This window comes from Gossypium hirsutum, chromosome A02 (assembly GCF_007990345.1).
Source record: "Gossypium hirsutum isolate 1008001.06 chromosome A02, Gossypium_hirsutum_v2.1, whole genome shotgun sequence".
Classification (NCBI taxonomy): domain Eukaryota; kingdom Viridiplantae; phylum Streptophyta; class Magnoliopsida; order Malvales; family Malvaceae; genus Gossypium; species Gossypium hirsutum.
In genome coordinates this window covers 89,912,789-89,928,966 of record NC_053425.1, presented here as the reverse complement: position 1 = coordinate 89,928,966, position 16,178 = coordinate 89,912,789, and the positions used below count along the sequence as shown (strand labels likewise).

The following is a 16,178-nucleotide window of genomic DNA, read 5'->3' as shown; positions in this document are numbered from 1 at the left end:
TTAACCTTTTGAACCTTATTGTCTGAAATCCTCGTATCTTTTAATTATCCTGATCGAATCAAAATATGATTTCATAATTATTATCTAGGAACCTCAAACTATCATTTTATACCAAAAAATCCTAAAGTTTTTTTTCCTTACAATTAGGTCTTTAAGAAATCAATAATGACTATAAAGTTCTAACTCAATTCAATACACACCAAGTTAACCCACTTCACTATCAACACGATCTCACATAAACTAAGCTTGATACTCAATCTGTTGTTTCTAGCTTTCAATTACAATGTATCCAACAATGAGAACTCACACTAACTCTCAAGATTACTAAATTATCAACTGGGTTGGTTACATTAAGTTTTCTACTTCATAAATCTAAAGAAAATTGTTGAAAATTTAACTTACTTACCCTTGAATTTTTATCGGCAAATGAAGATGAACTTAACCTTATTTTTTATAATCGATTATGGGAGGAAGATGATAAAAATATTATCTACTTTCCCACTAGCATATACATATTTATATACTTAATTTATAATTAAGTATAATAATAAATGGCTATCAGTATGATTCATAACATAGTGGGAAATGATGGCTTTCTTTAAGTCTAGCTATTAACCTATTAAATTTGGTAAAATTGTTTTATTGCATCCTTGGTTTAATTGCACATTAAATGCTTGCTAAATCTCCTGTTGGGAATCGACTCGATTAAGCAACGAACAAGTAAAAATAGCTGAAGAAATTGAGAAATTAAACACACAAATTTAACGTGGAAAATTCCCTCCAAAGAGGATAAAAAACCATGGGAAAAGATAATTTTACTATAATGAAAAAAGAACGAAGACTATAAAGTTGGAGATAAAAACTAAACCCCATAAATCAAAAAACAAATAACCCTCAAAATGTAAACACAAAAATTCTCCAAAAGTGTTATGAGTTCTAATCTCTAAGGAATGTTTTTTCTAATATTGTAAAAGAGCCTATGTAATAGCTCGTTTTTAGAGAAATCAAAACAGTGGTTTTAGGACCAAAAATATGATGAGTAAATTAATATTTAATGTCTTTGGAATATTAGAAAGGTCATATAAAAATTTCGTTAAGAAATTTTAACGTTTGCATGTTTAATTATGTAAAACGAACTAAATCGTAAAAGATGCAAAAGTAGAGTTCTATTAGTTAAAAGGGTTAAAATGCTACGGAAATGAAACCAAGTAGACTTAAATGGTAATTAGACCATTCTTGTTGTTATTGGACATTCATGGCAAGGTTTTATTGAACTTATTAAAGTTTTAAAGGTTATTTTGATAAATGGACAATTATTAAAATGTTAAGTACATTAAAAACAAAATGATGTCATCTTCTTTATTCGTAGCCTAAAAGCACTGAATTTTCATTGTTAAGAGGGGGAGAGCTTTCAGCTATGGAAAATTCTTTATGCAAGGTAGGTTTTCAAGCCTATTTTTAATTATTTTTTATGTTTTCAGGATCGTTGTAGCTTAATCTAGCTAGCCTGGGGATTAATTTGCAAAATTTTTAAAGAATTATGGTTTAGCTGCTTGAGCATCGAGTTAAGGACTGCCCGTTGATAGCTAATCAGATGCAAGCTCCGATTAATAAGACTGCACAGCCGCCGAGAGTGGTTTAGCTACCACTTAAGGGTCGAGGACAGGCCAGGGGTGGTAATGGCATGGGCCGAGGGCAGAGAGCACCGGGCAGAGGTACTGGGTCGATTGAGATGAGGCAAACTGTTTTGGTTTATACTACTCGTCGCCGTGAGGATGGAGGTGCTCTGAATGTTATCACGGGTACATTTTTAATTTTTAATGTACCTTACTTTGCATTGATAGACATAGGTTCTACACACTCTTATGTAGCTAGTACCGTGTCTGAGACCTTGGGGTTATCGTCTAAGAGCACTTCGAGTGAGATAATCGTGGTGAATGCGTTGGGGCAGTCAATTGGAGTCAGTAAATTATTTAAGGACGTTCCGTTAGAAGTCTAAGGGACGGTATTTTTGGCTGATCTGATGGAGCTTCTGTTTGGAGAGTTCAACATAATTCTGGGTATGGACTGGTTAGTTAAACATCGAGTGAGTCTGGATTGTGCAATCGAGGAGGATAACGAAGTAGTTGTAATTGGAGAATGACGAGATTATCTAACTAATGTGATTTCTGCGTGGGCAGCCGAAAAGTTAGTGAGGAAAGGATGTGAGGCATATCTGGCCTACATCAGTGTTTCTGATTCTGTGGGCTCTTCGGTTAAGGATATTAGAACTATGAGAGACTTTCCAGATGTATTTCCAGAGGAACTACAAGGATTGCCTCCGAGTTGAGAGATAGAATTTGGTATCAAGTTGACTCCTGGTACAACTCCAGTGTCTATTGCCCTTTATCTTATGGCACCGAAGGAGCTGACTGAACTTAAGGCTCAACTACAGGAGTTGCTGGATCATGGATTTATTCAGCCTAGCTTGTCTCCGTGGGGAGCACCTATTTTGTTCGTAAAGAAAAAAGACGGTACAATGAGGATGTGTATCGATTACTGTCAGTTGAATAAATTGACGATCAAGAATAAGTATCCACTTCGAATGATAGACGACTTATTCAACCAGTTCAGAGGGGCCTCAGTGTTCTCTAAGATCGATCTGTGGTCAGGTTACCATCAGTTGAAAGTAAAGAAGGCCGATGTGTATATGACGGAATTTAGGACTCGGTATGGACATTACGAGTTCCTAGTTATGCCTTTTGGGTTGACGAATGCACCAGCGGCATTCATGGACTTGATGAATTAAGTGTTCTAGCCCTACTTAGATTAGTTTGTGGTAGTTTTCATCAATGACATCTTGGTATATTCTAAGATCGAGGGTGAGCACCATATGTATCTGTGGTGGTACTGTAGATTCTTCGTGAGAAGAAGCTGTATGCGAAGTTCAGTAAGTGTGAATTCTGGCTTTGAGAAGTGATATTTTTGGGACATTTAGTTTCTGCAGAGGGGATTAGAGTGGACCCTCGTAAAGTTGAGGCTATGTTGGATTAGAAACAGCCGAAGAATGTGTCTAAGGTTCTTAGTCTTCTGGGGCTGGCAGGATATTATAGACGGTTCATAGAGAGGTTCTCCTTGATCGCAGCTCTATTGACTAAGCTTTTGCGTAAGGGAGTTCCTTTTGGTTGGACTGATGCACAGCAGGAGAGCTTTGATAAGCTCAAGACGGTGTTAACTCAAGCTCATGTTCTGATTCAGCCTAAATCTCGTAAGAATTTTGTGGTTTTCAGTGATGCGTCACATGTGGGTTTGGGTTGTGTTCTGATGCAAGACGGTAAAGTTGTTGCTTATGCATCTCGGCAGCTCAAGATTCACAATGTTAATTATTCGACACACGATTTGGAGTTGGCGGCAGTAGTATTTGCTTTTAAGATCTGGAGGCACTATCTGTACGGTGAAAAGTGTACCATCTACACTGACCACAATAGCCTCAAGTATCTCCTCAATCAAAAGGAGTTAAACTTTAGACAGCATCGATGGGTTGAACTACTTAAGGATTATGACTGTTGTATCGAGTATCATCCTGGTAAGGCCAATGTGGTGGCTGATGTGTTAAGCCGTAGGGCTATGACCGACTTGAGAGCGATGTTCGTTCGATTCAATTTATTTGATGATGGGAGTCTATTGGCCGAGCTACAAGTAAGACCGACATGGATTAATAAGATCAGGGATAAATAGAAGGGAGATAAGTCTCTTGAGTTGAGGTTTCATCAGGTGGAGAGTGGGATTACTTCAGATTTTGGGATTAATGATGATGGAGTATTGTGTTTCCGAAGACGGATCTGTGTGCCGAAAGATGAGGACTTAAGACAGTCGATTCTAAGAGAAGCACATAGTAGCCTATGCTATGCACCCCGGTGGAAACAAAATGTACCGAGACTTGCAAGAGTTGTATTGGTGGCTAGGGTTGAAACGTGAGGTTACCGACTTTGTTGCTCGCTGTTTGATGTGTTAGCAAGTTAAGGATGAACATCAGTTACCTTCAAGTTTACTACAGCCGGTTAAGATACCGATGTGGAAATGGGAGCGAGTAACGATGGACTTCATTAGTGGGTTACCTCTAACACCCATTAAGAAGGATTCTGTTTGGGTTATCATGGATCGATTGACCAAGATTGCACATTTCATTCCGGTCAGGACAGACTTCTCCCTACAGAAGTTGTCTAAGCTTTACATCTCAGAGATAGTGAGACTTCATAGGGTTCTTATTTTGATCAATTCTGATGGGATCCTCAATTTACGTTTTGATTCTGGCAGAAGCTTCATGAGGCTTTAGGTTCGAGATTAGACTTCTGTACTGCTTTCCATCTTTAGACAGATGGTCAGTCGGAGAGGGTGATCCAGATATTGGAGGACATGTTGAGGGGTTACATTATAGATTTTCGAGGTAGTTGAGAGGAGTTATTGCCGTTAGAATAGTTCGTTTACAATAACAGCTATCAATCTAGTATAGAGATGGCACCGTACGAGGCACTATATGGTCATAAGTGTCACACTCCTTTATGCTAGATTGAGTTAGGTGAGTGACGTGTTCTGAGTTCGGAAATGGTATCAGAGACAGAGGATAAAGTCTGTTTGATTCGAGATCAACTGAAAGCAGTGTCTGATAGACAGAAGTCCTATGCTGATTTGAAGAGGAAAGACATTGAATATTCTCTGGGGGACATGGTTTTTCTTAAGGTCTCGCCATGGAATAAGGTGTTGAGGTTCGGTCGTACGGGTAAGCTAAATCATCGGTTTATTGGGCCGTACTGAATTTTGAAGCAAGTAGGACCAGTCACATATCAGTTGGAGCTACCTCCAGAGTTGGATCATATACATTATGTGTTCCATGTCTCAATGTTGAGATGTTACCACTCTGATCCTTCACACATTGTGCCTGTAGAGGAAATTGAGGTTCGATCAAATCTGAATTTTGAAGAGGATCCAGTTCAGATTTTGGATTACGATGTTAAAGTTTTGTGTAGGAAATCCATCCTCTTAGTGAAGGTGCTGTGGCGGAATTATAGCACTGTGGAGGCTACTTGGGAGCCAAAGGATTCGAGGCGACAGCAGTATCCTCACCTTTTTTGATCAGGTAAATTTCGAGGACGAAATTTTCTTTTAAGGGGTAGAGTTGTAACGCCCCAAATTTTATATTTTGGCTTTTGTGATTAATTGACATAATTTTGTATCTACTTCAGTGGTTAAGTGTTCTGTATGTGTGAGGTCTTGAGTTCAAACCTGAACTTGGGAAAAATTTTGGCTTTTTATATGTATGAAGCCTTGTCTTGGGTTATAGGGCTTATAAGTAATTGGTTGGAAAAGCTTGCAAGAATGGATCTGCTGGTCTGGTGGATAATGGGAGTGTGGATGTAAGGGAGGTCTTGCGTTCGAGTCTGAATGAAGGCATTATTTTTGCTACTAATGCCGTGGGGGTGTTTGAGTTGGCTTGTGATACTGAGTGTTTGTAATAGTTGAAGTTTAGTGGGAGCAAAACAAGGGATTTGGGAGTAACCCAAATTATTTCACTCTCTTCCTGCCGTATCTTCCTACAAACTTCCCCTCCATATTTTTCTCTATTTTCTTTCTCTTTCCAGCTGAAAATCTCCTGTTGCTACTGAATTTTGCTTTATTTTAATATTAGTTTTTGGTCATTTTTTGTCATCGTTACTTATCTCTGCGTTTGGCGCGAATTTGGTAAGTGTTGGGGTGTTTTTTGTCTTGTTTTTATGTTTGTTGAGTCTTTAAGAGACTCTTTTCTATTTAGGAGACAATATAGGTGCTGTGGATTGCTAAAACGACACTTTAGACAACAAGGAACTACTGTTGATTGTCAGAGGTATGGACATCGTTAGCTTTCAGGATTTGTCGTTCTTAGAAACTTGGTTTAAATGACTAACTAAGGGACGTGTTGTTTGATATTAGGTTCTGAAGTGTTTGTGGTTGCCTTAGCTTCAAATTGATACCAGGTGTATACTCCAATTACACAAAAAAATGAGGTTCGGCGAAAGTTGAAAAGTAAACTGTCGACGCCACATGGGCGTATGGACTACCCATGTGGTAGGCCGTGTGGCGATACACAGCCGTGTGGTAGATGAATCAGGTCATGCGCATGTGACACGGGCGCACGACACGGCCTTGTGATAATGAGCTAGGCCGTGTGCCAGACACAGGCTGACCAATTGGGCCGTGTGGGCCAGAGGGTAAACCACATGGGCTTGTAGAAATTTTGGCAAGGTCAAGGCTAATTTGGGCTATGTGGGCCACACGGGTGTGTGGGCCCATACGGGCATGTCACATGGGCGTGTGAGCCTATTTTTCTGAAATGTTCTGTAAGGTTGCACGGGTCGCCCAAGTCGACTGTGACCGGTTATAGGGTCGATAAGCATTATTTAGACCTCTAATTTGTGTAGATCTGATCTGATTATGTGAGGTATGATTAATGCATGTGCTAGTTAGCATGTATATCTGTTCTATTCTGTATATGGGTATATGTATGTTAATCTGTTTATTAGCATGTCATGTTTGTATGCTGCATTGCATTAGGGTGGGTTTGATGAAGTGAAGGAAGTATCTAAAAAGATTCATCAGCCTGTTGTTTGGCAGCTAAGTTGCATATTTATGACATGTGCTACATTGTGGTGCCTTATAGTGTGTAGGGTTGGATTGGTCGATATTATCCCCATGTTTGGTGTGTAGGGATGGGTGATTCGATTTTATCCCCACATGGTGTGTTGGGTTGGACGGAGTTGGTGTGCAGGGTTGGTGGGCATATTTTTTCTATATATCTAATCTGTTGCATGTTATATCTAACTTCGTGGGCTAAGGCCCAACTTTATTTATGCATCTGATTCTGTTTCTAAATGGGCTAAAGCTCACACCGATTCTATAAATGGCTTAGGCCCGAAGTATGACTATTTTCTGATATTTGTCTGTATGTATGTTGAACTATGGGAATGTACACTCCGAGTTGCGAAACTCACCCTTTTTTGTTTTATCTGTTCAGGTAATCCCTAGCAGTAGTTAAATTGGTGTAGCGGAGGACTCATTGGTGACCCCAGTTTTCTACTTATGGGTTTTATAGTTTAAACATTTTATTTCATTCTTTCTTAATTGTTTTGGGAATTTTGGATGTAATCTTGGACTTGGACTTTTGGTTTTGATTTGGGATTTGAACTATGAATTCAGATTTTAGAACTGCAATGCTAGAGAATGGTTTTCTCGAAATAACTAAGGTTTTCGTAACACAAATTGGTTTTGAAAGCTTCTGCGATTTGAAATATGACTGTAGACTAAATTAAAGATAATAACTAAAATGGTTTTCACGTAGTGAAAAGGGTTTCCAAAAACATTCACATGTGACATCGCCAGATTCGGCCATAACGTCTAGAACGGGTTTGGGGTGTTACAGTATGTTATGTTTATGAAAATGACACACTCAAAAGTAGTATGTGCATGTACAAATTGCTTTCCTTGTGATAATTCAAATGAATTATATGTTAATGCACTGACATGTGTTGTTGATGGTGCTTAGGCGTGTTCCAAGCTTATGGTTGGATTATGTTATGCTTAATCTTAATGTTATGCATTGAAATGGTAAGTTATATTCATGTTTTTTGAACTTACTAAGCATTGTGTGCTTACGTAGTTTTCTTTCCTATGTTTTATAGATAATCGGAAGCTCGATTGGTTTGGAAGCTCGTCGGAGATCTATCACACTATCCAACAATTATATCAGTAGTTTTTACTATTTTGGCCAAGGTTATAATGGCATGTATAGGTGGACTTCAATTTGATGTTTTGTTGAATGCATAGATGTTGAATTTGGTATGTATGAATTAGTTGTTTTGGTACCATTTTGATGATGGTTGAGTTGTGTCAATTTGGTACATATGATGCATGAATGGTATGGCTCAAATGGTAAGTTTATATTGAAATGGTATATGTAGTAGCTCGTTTTTAGTGAAATCAGAACAGTAGTTTCGGGGCCACAAATTCGAGTCAAAAAGAAAATTTATTTTAATAATATTGTATGATCTACATTATGATAGGAAAGATGTATGAAAATTTCAATAAGAAAATTTTACCGATTTCATGTTTAATTATAGAAAGGACCAAATTTCATAAAATGCAAAAGTTGAATTCTAGTAGCTAGAAGGGCTAAATAGCTATGGATTCAAAATTTGAGGTCGTTATAAGGCAAATAGACCATTAAGAGAAGTTAGTAGATATTTGTGATGATTCATCCATGGAAGTTTAAGAAAATAAAATGACTAAATTGGAAAGTGGAAAAATAAAAGATGATAATTAAATTACATAACAAAATATCATCATTTTCATCATCTTTCCCCAAATTATTTTCATGGAAACCCTAGCTAAGAGAAAAGAGTTCAAGCTAGCTAAATTGGCTTAATTGGGTAACATTCATGTCCCATTTTTAGTAATTTTATATTTTCGAGATCGTAGTAACCTAATCTACCTATTTTGGGGATTAATTTGTAAAGTTATCAAAGTATTAAAAGTTTTCCATAGATGAGTATGCTGAAATTTTGAAATTTATGGTAGAAAATGAAAGGTTGTTGATAGATAAACAATTTTTATAAAGTGAATTTTGATGAAATTGTGATTTAGGAACTAAATTATAAATATGTAAAATTCATGGAAAATTTCTAAATTTTATGAACTACATGGGCTGTAAATGTTATATGAAAAATCCAGTTAGACTTGGAATAAGGATTAAATTGCGTGAATTTCATTTTCCAAGCTTATGGATGAAATCGCCATTTATTAGAAATATAGGGGCAAAATGGTAATTTTTGCCTCATATATGAATTGGATGAAATAGAATGTGAATTTTATTAAAATGAGTTAAATTTACTCATATACCTAGATCGCACTTGGATCGAGAAAAATAAAAAGTATCGGATTAGTAGCCTACGAACACGAACAATTATCGAGGTAAGTTCGTGTAACTAAATTTTGTATACTTATATGATTGAATTGAATGTTGTATTTGTGAATTTGTGTAAATCTCATATATATATGAAATTGAACATATATCTAATGATTTTTGATAAATATAAAGTCCCGTTTGAATAAATGAAATTCGATGGATACAGGATTTCTGGTATTGGATATGGTCTTGCATATGTTGCAGACACACTATAGCTCGAAAGAGTGTTCTGTTAGAAGCCCTCTCGAGCTTTTCGTTACATGGTTCCTACGAGCATCCCCAATCGGTATTGACCCTGCATGTGTTGCGATCATACTGCAGCACTTTGTGAGTGTCCTGTTATATGATCGGTATGGATCCTGCATATAATGCTGACATACCGCAGCTCTTTATGAGCATCTCGATATAGGCTCTTTATGAGCTTCCTGATATAGCTCGCTTGAACTTCCTGATATACGGCTATTTGGAGCTTCCTAATAATAGCTCTTCGGAGTTACCTGTTAAGCTCACAAGAGCTTTTTGTTTCAAACTTTTATGAGTTTCCTGTTATACTGCCCGGATAAGCTTCCTGTTACATGGTTCATATGAGCTTCTGTTATATGGCTTTAGAGAGTGCTTCCTGATTATGTGCCCTAATGGGTACCCCTGAATATGAGTTGACATATTACAGTTTAGTACACTTCGAGTGTACTACATGTTTATCCATTGATATTTCAAATAAATTCAGTAGTCTAATTTCTGACATGGTCAAACTGAGCTTAAGATGATTTGTCATGGAAATGCACATGTTAAATGGAAATATGATATGAAAACCATGTGTATATGAAAATTATTACATGATGAGCTCATCCTTGATTCTTAATGTTCACATGTAATACATGACTAACAAGTTTCTTGAGATTATATGTGTTTAGGAAAATTGCCAAATTTCTTTGGATGAATTTTGTACGCTTATTTTAAATGAAAATGAGTGGTAAGTTAATTTTTGGTTATACGAACTTACTAAGCATAATATGCTTACTCTGTTTTACTTCCTCTGTTTTATAGTACTCAGAAGCTCGTGAAGGTTGAGGCTCGAAGACACATCACACTATCCCTTGGACTTCTCGGTATATAAAGCAAACTAACTTTTGGCACAATGGCATGTATAAGCTAAGTTAAGCATAAAGAAGAAATATTTTGGTTGGAACTAGCCATTGGAATGGCTTGTAATAGTTATATTTTGAAGTAAAAGTATATATATTTATGTGTAGCTTTATCATGCTTGGTATGTGCTTGAAATGGTTAAGTGATGCAAAGCATATCGTTATATTGATGGTTAAATTGGGTTAGCACATTAAGCCCAACATGCATATAGGTGATATTGTGTCATACTTAATACATGAATTTGGCTTGATTTGAATGGTTTGAATTGGTTGGTGAACATGTTTAAGTGTTTTTGTAGGTAGAAGGCAATTTGGGTGAGAAATAAGGCTTGGAAATGACCCTATTTTTTCCACATAGGCGTATGTCTCAGTCTTGTATGCACGGCCATGCGCACGGGCGTGTGGTTTGGCCGTTTGTTCCTTGCATCTTAAAATTTGAGAAACAGAATGCTTCGAATTGCTCACACGGGTAGAGACACGGGCATGTATCTCAGTTGTGTGTGTCACACGGCCTAGCACATGGGCATGTGACTTGGCCGTGTGACCCCTGCACCTAATTTTTGAAAATTAAATTTTCCATATGGCTTGGCACACGAGCGTATGGCTGGCCGTCTCACCCAAGTTAGAGAGTTACACAGGCATGGACACGAGCTGGGACAAGGCCGTGTGCCTCACATCGAACGCCCATACGGCCTGGACACTGGCGTGTTACTTGGCCGTGTGAGCCACACGGAGGTGTGTCCCTTACATCTAAGAAAAATTTTGAGATTTTGCGAAAAATTCTTTGAGTTCCTGATTTAGTCCCAACTTGTTTATTATTGAATATGTATGATTTCTTTTATGATTAGTAAATGGTATGTGTAAACTGTTTTTAAATTTGTAAACTCTGGTAATGCTTCGTAACCTATTTCGGTGACTGATACGGGTTATAGGTGTTAAATTTATTAGTATCAGAGCTATGATTTAACCGATTCTCAGACTAATGTAGCAAGTACGAGTTTAGCTATACACGCCATTATATAATCTGTGATAGTGTGATATATTCTGACCATTTTAAACATGTTTTTCATAGAGTAATATCGTCCAACCAAGCTGAATCTGAGAAAGCTGAGAGCAATGCTCAAGCTTCTGTTGAAAGAGATGTTTCCAGTAGTAGAAGGCCCGTATTTGAGGGCCAAGGTGAGAAGGCTAAAGAAGCCTTATTTCAAATGATGAATTAATGGTTCACTGAATATTTGAGAACAAATCCTGTTATACAACAGCCTCCCATTCCTGTTCCTCAACTGGTTCTTGATATGCCATAAGGTACAGAACCTGTTAGATCTGGTAAGCCTCTGGTAGATAAAATTTGAAAATATGGGGCAGAAGAATTTAGAGCTACTACTGAAGACGATCCAAAAAGAGCTGAATTCTAGCTAGAAAATACTATCAGGGTTATGGATGAATTATCTTTCACGCCTGACGAATGTTTGAAATATGTTGTATCTTTGCTAAAAGATTCTACTTATCAGTGATAGAATACTCTAGTTTCTATTGTACCGAGGGAGAATGTTACATGAGAATTTTTTCAAATGGAATTAAAAAAGAAGTATATTGGCCAGGGATTCTTGTATCAGAAATAGAAGGAATTTTTAGAGCTCAAACAGGGGAATATGACTGTATCTGAATACGAGCGGAAATTTGTGAAATTAAGTAAATATGCCAGAGAGTGTATCCCGACTAAAGTTTCCATGTGTAAATGGTTTGAAGAGGGACTAAATGAAGACACTAAGCTATTAGTTAGGATTCTGGAATTAAAATAAAAAGCCAAAGAATTAAGTAAAGAAAAGAGACAGGCAAAGATAGAAGCCCGAACCTTAAGTAAAATATTTATGGGAAAGTCACAATAATCAGCTTCAAAGGAATCAAATAAATATCATGATTGTTCTACCATATCTGTGGGGTATTCTGGGAAAGACCGAGGCTCTCAATGCTTTAATCCAAGATCTCTGGCCCCATCAGTAGGAAGTGCTGGAAGTGTCAGGAATCGCAAACCTAAATCAAGCATTGTAATAAATTTTGTTTTGGCAAATGCCGCATGAAAAGCAGAGCCTGTTTTAGATATGGTTCTCTTGACCATTATCTCAAAGATTGCTCGAAAAGGATTGAAAAATACACTGTTCAGAATTCAAAACCAAACAACCCTGCATTGATAGGTAGACCACCTCGTAACCCCGGCAATGCCAGTGGTAGCTAAGGTACAACAAAAGATCCAACTGCTAAATCTGAAGCACGAGCACCAGTAAGGACATATGCTATTCATGCAAAGAGAGAATGCCTCTGCACCAGGCGTCATTACTGGTACTTTTTCTCTTCTTGATACTGATATTACTACTTTGATTGACTCTGGTTCAACACGTTCATATATTTGCATGAATTTAGCATTTATCAAAAATTTTATATATTGAATACACTGAATTCGTGGTCAAAGTATCAAACCCCTTAAGCCAGTATGTGATAGTGGATAAAATTTGCAAGAAATGTCCTCTAATGATAAGAGGTTTCTATTTTCCGGCTGATTTGATGTTACTACCATTTGATGAATTTGATGTAATTCTGGGTATGGATTGGTTAACTTAGCATGATGCAGTGGTAAATTGTAAACAAAAATATATTGTATTAAAATGTCAGAATGGTGAATTGCTCAATGTTGAATCTGATAAACTGGATGGGTTGTCTTATGTGATCTTAGCTATGTCAGTACAAAAATATATCAGGAAAGGGTATGATGTTTATCTTGCATGTGTGTTGGATACTAAAGAATCTGAATCAAAGATTAAGTATGTGCTAGTTGTTTGTGAATTTCTTGATGTGTTTTTGGAGGAACTAACCGGATTATCGCTGGCTAGAGAGATAGAATTTTTCATATATCTTGTTCTTGGAACAACACCTATATCTATAGCACCTTATAGAATGGCTTTTACTGAATTAAAGGAGTTGAAAGCTTAGTTGCAAGAACTAAGGGACAGAGGTCTTGCTCGACCTAGTTCTTTACCTTAGGGTACTCCAGTTCTGTTTGTTAAAAAGAAAGATGGGTCGTTGAGATTATGCATTGATTACCAGTAGCTCAACAAAGTCACTATTAAGAATAAGTATCCATTGCCTCGTATTGGTGACTTGTTCTATCAGTTGAAAGATGCTACTGTGTTTTCAAAGATTGATCCTCATTTTGGTTACTATCAGCTACGAGTGGAAGATTCAGATGTGTCAAAGATAGCCTTCAGAACTAGGTATGGCCACTATGAGTTTCTTTTGGTGCGATTTGACTTGACTAATGCACCTGTGATATTTATGAATTTAATGAATAGAATTTTTAGACCGTATTTGGATAGATTTGTGGTGGTATTTATTGATGATATTCTGGTATACACCCGAGAAGAAAATGAAGAAAATGAACATGTTGATTATTTGAGAATCGTTCTGCAAACACTGCGTAAGAAATAGTTGTATGCCAAATTTAGTAAATGTGAATTTTGGCTTTGGGAAGTTGGTTTTCTTGGGCATATAGTATCTGCTGAAGGCATTAGAGTTGACTCGAATAAAATTTCAGTAATTGTTAATTGGAAACCACTGAAAAATGTATATGAAGTCAGAAGTTTTCTGGGATTAGCTAGTTACTATCATAGATTTGTAAAATAATTTTTGATGATAGCTTCTCCAATGACACGATTGTTACAGAAAGATGTGAAGTTTGAATGGTCTGATAAATGTCAATAGATTTTTGACAGATTGAAAGCTTTGTTGACTGAAGCACCAGTTCTAGTTCAGTCTGAATCGGGTAAGGCATTTGTAATTTACAGTGATGTATCATTGAATGGTTTGGGCTATGTTTTGATGTAAGAAGGTAAAGTAATAGCCTAAGTTTTTAGATAGCTTAAACCACATGAAAAGAATTACCCGATACATGATTTAGAGTTGGTAGCCATTGTGTTTGCATTGAAAATTTGGCGACACTATCTGTTTGGTGAAAAGTGTCATATATTCACTAATCACAAGAGTTTAAAATATTTGATGTCGCAAAAGGATTTAAATTTAAGACAGCGTAGGTGGCTTGAATTATTGAAAAATTGTGATTTGGTTATCGACTATCATCCAAGAAAAGCCAATGTGGTTACAGATGCTTTGAGCAGAAAGTCTCTATTTGTTTTGAGAGCAATGAATACCCGATTTTTGTTATTTGATGATGGTTCAATCATAGCTAAGTTAAAAGTTAAACCGACATTTCTACAACAGATTTGTGAAGCTTAGAAAAATGATGATAAATTACAAGCTAAATGGGTACAATGTGAGTCAATTTCTGATTCAGAATTTCAGATTGGGTCTAATGATTGTCTATTACTCAGAGGCAGCATATGTGTACTGAAGAATTCAGAACTTGTACAGAAGATTTTGAACGAAGCTCATAATGGTATTATATTTGTTCATTAGGGAATTAACAAAATGTATTATGATTTGAAAAAGATGTATTGGTGGCCGAGAATGAAAAGGGATATTTCTGAATTTGTATCTAAATGTTTGATATGTCAGCAAGTTAAAGCTGAACATCAAGTACCTTTGGTATTATTATAGCTAGTAACAATACCGAAATGGAAATGAAAAGGAGTTACCATGGACTTTGTATCGGGATTACCCCTATCCCCGAAAAGGAAAGATGTTATTTGGGTAATAGTTGATCATTTAATGAAGTCTGCACACTTTATTCTGGTACGTATAGATTTTTCCCTGGATAGATTAGAAGAGTTATATATTTCTGAGATTGTTAGACTACATGGAGCACCGGTCTCCATTATTTCAGACAGGGATCCTCGGTTTACCTCTCGATTCTAGAACAAGTTGCAAGAAGCTTTAGGTACACAATTACATTTTAGTATCGCATTCCATCCTCAGACTGATGGTTAGTCTGAGCGTGTGGTTCAGATTTTAGAAGATAAGTTCCAGTGTTGTGTACTAGAATTTGAAGGTAATTGGGAAAAGTATCTACTTTTTGTTGAATTTTTATACAATAATAGTTATCAGTCCAGCATTAAAATGGCACCATACGAGGCTCTGTATGGTCGTAAATGTAAAACTCTGTTGTATTTGACTGAGCTCAGTGAGAAAAAAAATACATAGAGTTGATCTAGTTCGTGAGACTGAAGAAAAAAGGAAAGTGATCAGAGACAATTTGAAAGCAACTTTTGACCGTCAGAAATCCTATACAGATTAAAAACATAAAGAAATAGAGTTCCAAGTTGGTGACAAAGTATTTCTGAAAGCTTCACCTTGGAAGAAAGTTCTTCGGTTTGGTCGTAAAAGAAAACTGAGCCCACGGTTCATTGGGCCATATGGGATCATCGAAAGAATTAGACCTTTTGCATACCAATTAGCATTACCACCAGAGCTTTACAGAATTCATAATGTTTTCCATGTATCTATGTTGTGACTATATCGGTCAAATCCTTCACATGTTATTTCTCTGACAGAATTTGAGATTCAACCTGACATGACTTACAGTGAAGAACTGATCAAAATTCTTACACAGGAAACAAAAGAGTTAAGAAATAAAAAGGTAGCTTTAGTGAAAGTTCATTGGCAATGACATGGAATAGAAGAAGCTACTGGGAACCAGAGGAAACAATGAGAAAGCAATATCCGAACCTTTTTACTGGTAAAATTTTCGAGGACGAAAATTCTTTAAGGGGGAGAGTTGTAATAGCCTATTTTTAATAAAATCGGAGCAGTGGTTTTGGGACCACAAATCTGAGTCAGCAAGAAAATTTATTTTAATAATATTGCATGGTTTGCATTATGATAAGAAAGATATATGAAAATTTTGATAAGAAAATTTTACCGATTTCATGTTTAATTATAAAAAGGACCAAATTGAATAAAATGTAAAAGTTGAATTCTAGTAGCTAGAAGGAATAAATAGCAATGGAATGCAAAATTTGATGTCCTTATAAGGCAAATAGACCATTAAGAGAAGTTAGTAGATATTTGTGACGATTCATTCATAGAAATTTAAGAAAAAAAAGGACTAA

The 16,178-nt window shown here is 36.5% G+C and overlaps 1 protein-coding gene across 1 annotated transcript; it reads left to right on the top strand.

Moving 5' to 3' along the window:
• Positions 1-4,584: 4,584 nt before the first annotated feature.
• Positions 4,585-5,112, top strand: LOC107952405 (uncharacterized). Its single transcript, XM_016887663.1, has 2 exons — positions 4,585-4,759; positions 4,925-5,112. The coding sequence occupies exons 1-2, from the start codon at positions 4,585-4,587 to the stop codon at positions 5,110-5,112; spliced, it is 363 nt and encodes a 120-aa protein (XP_016743152.1).
• Positions 5,113-16,178: the final 11,066 nt, after the last annotated feature.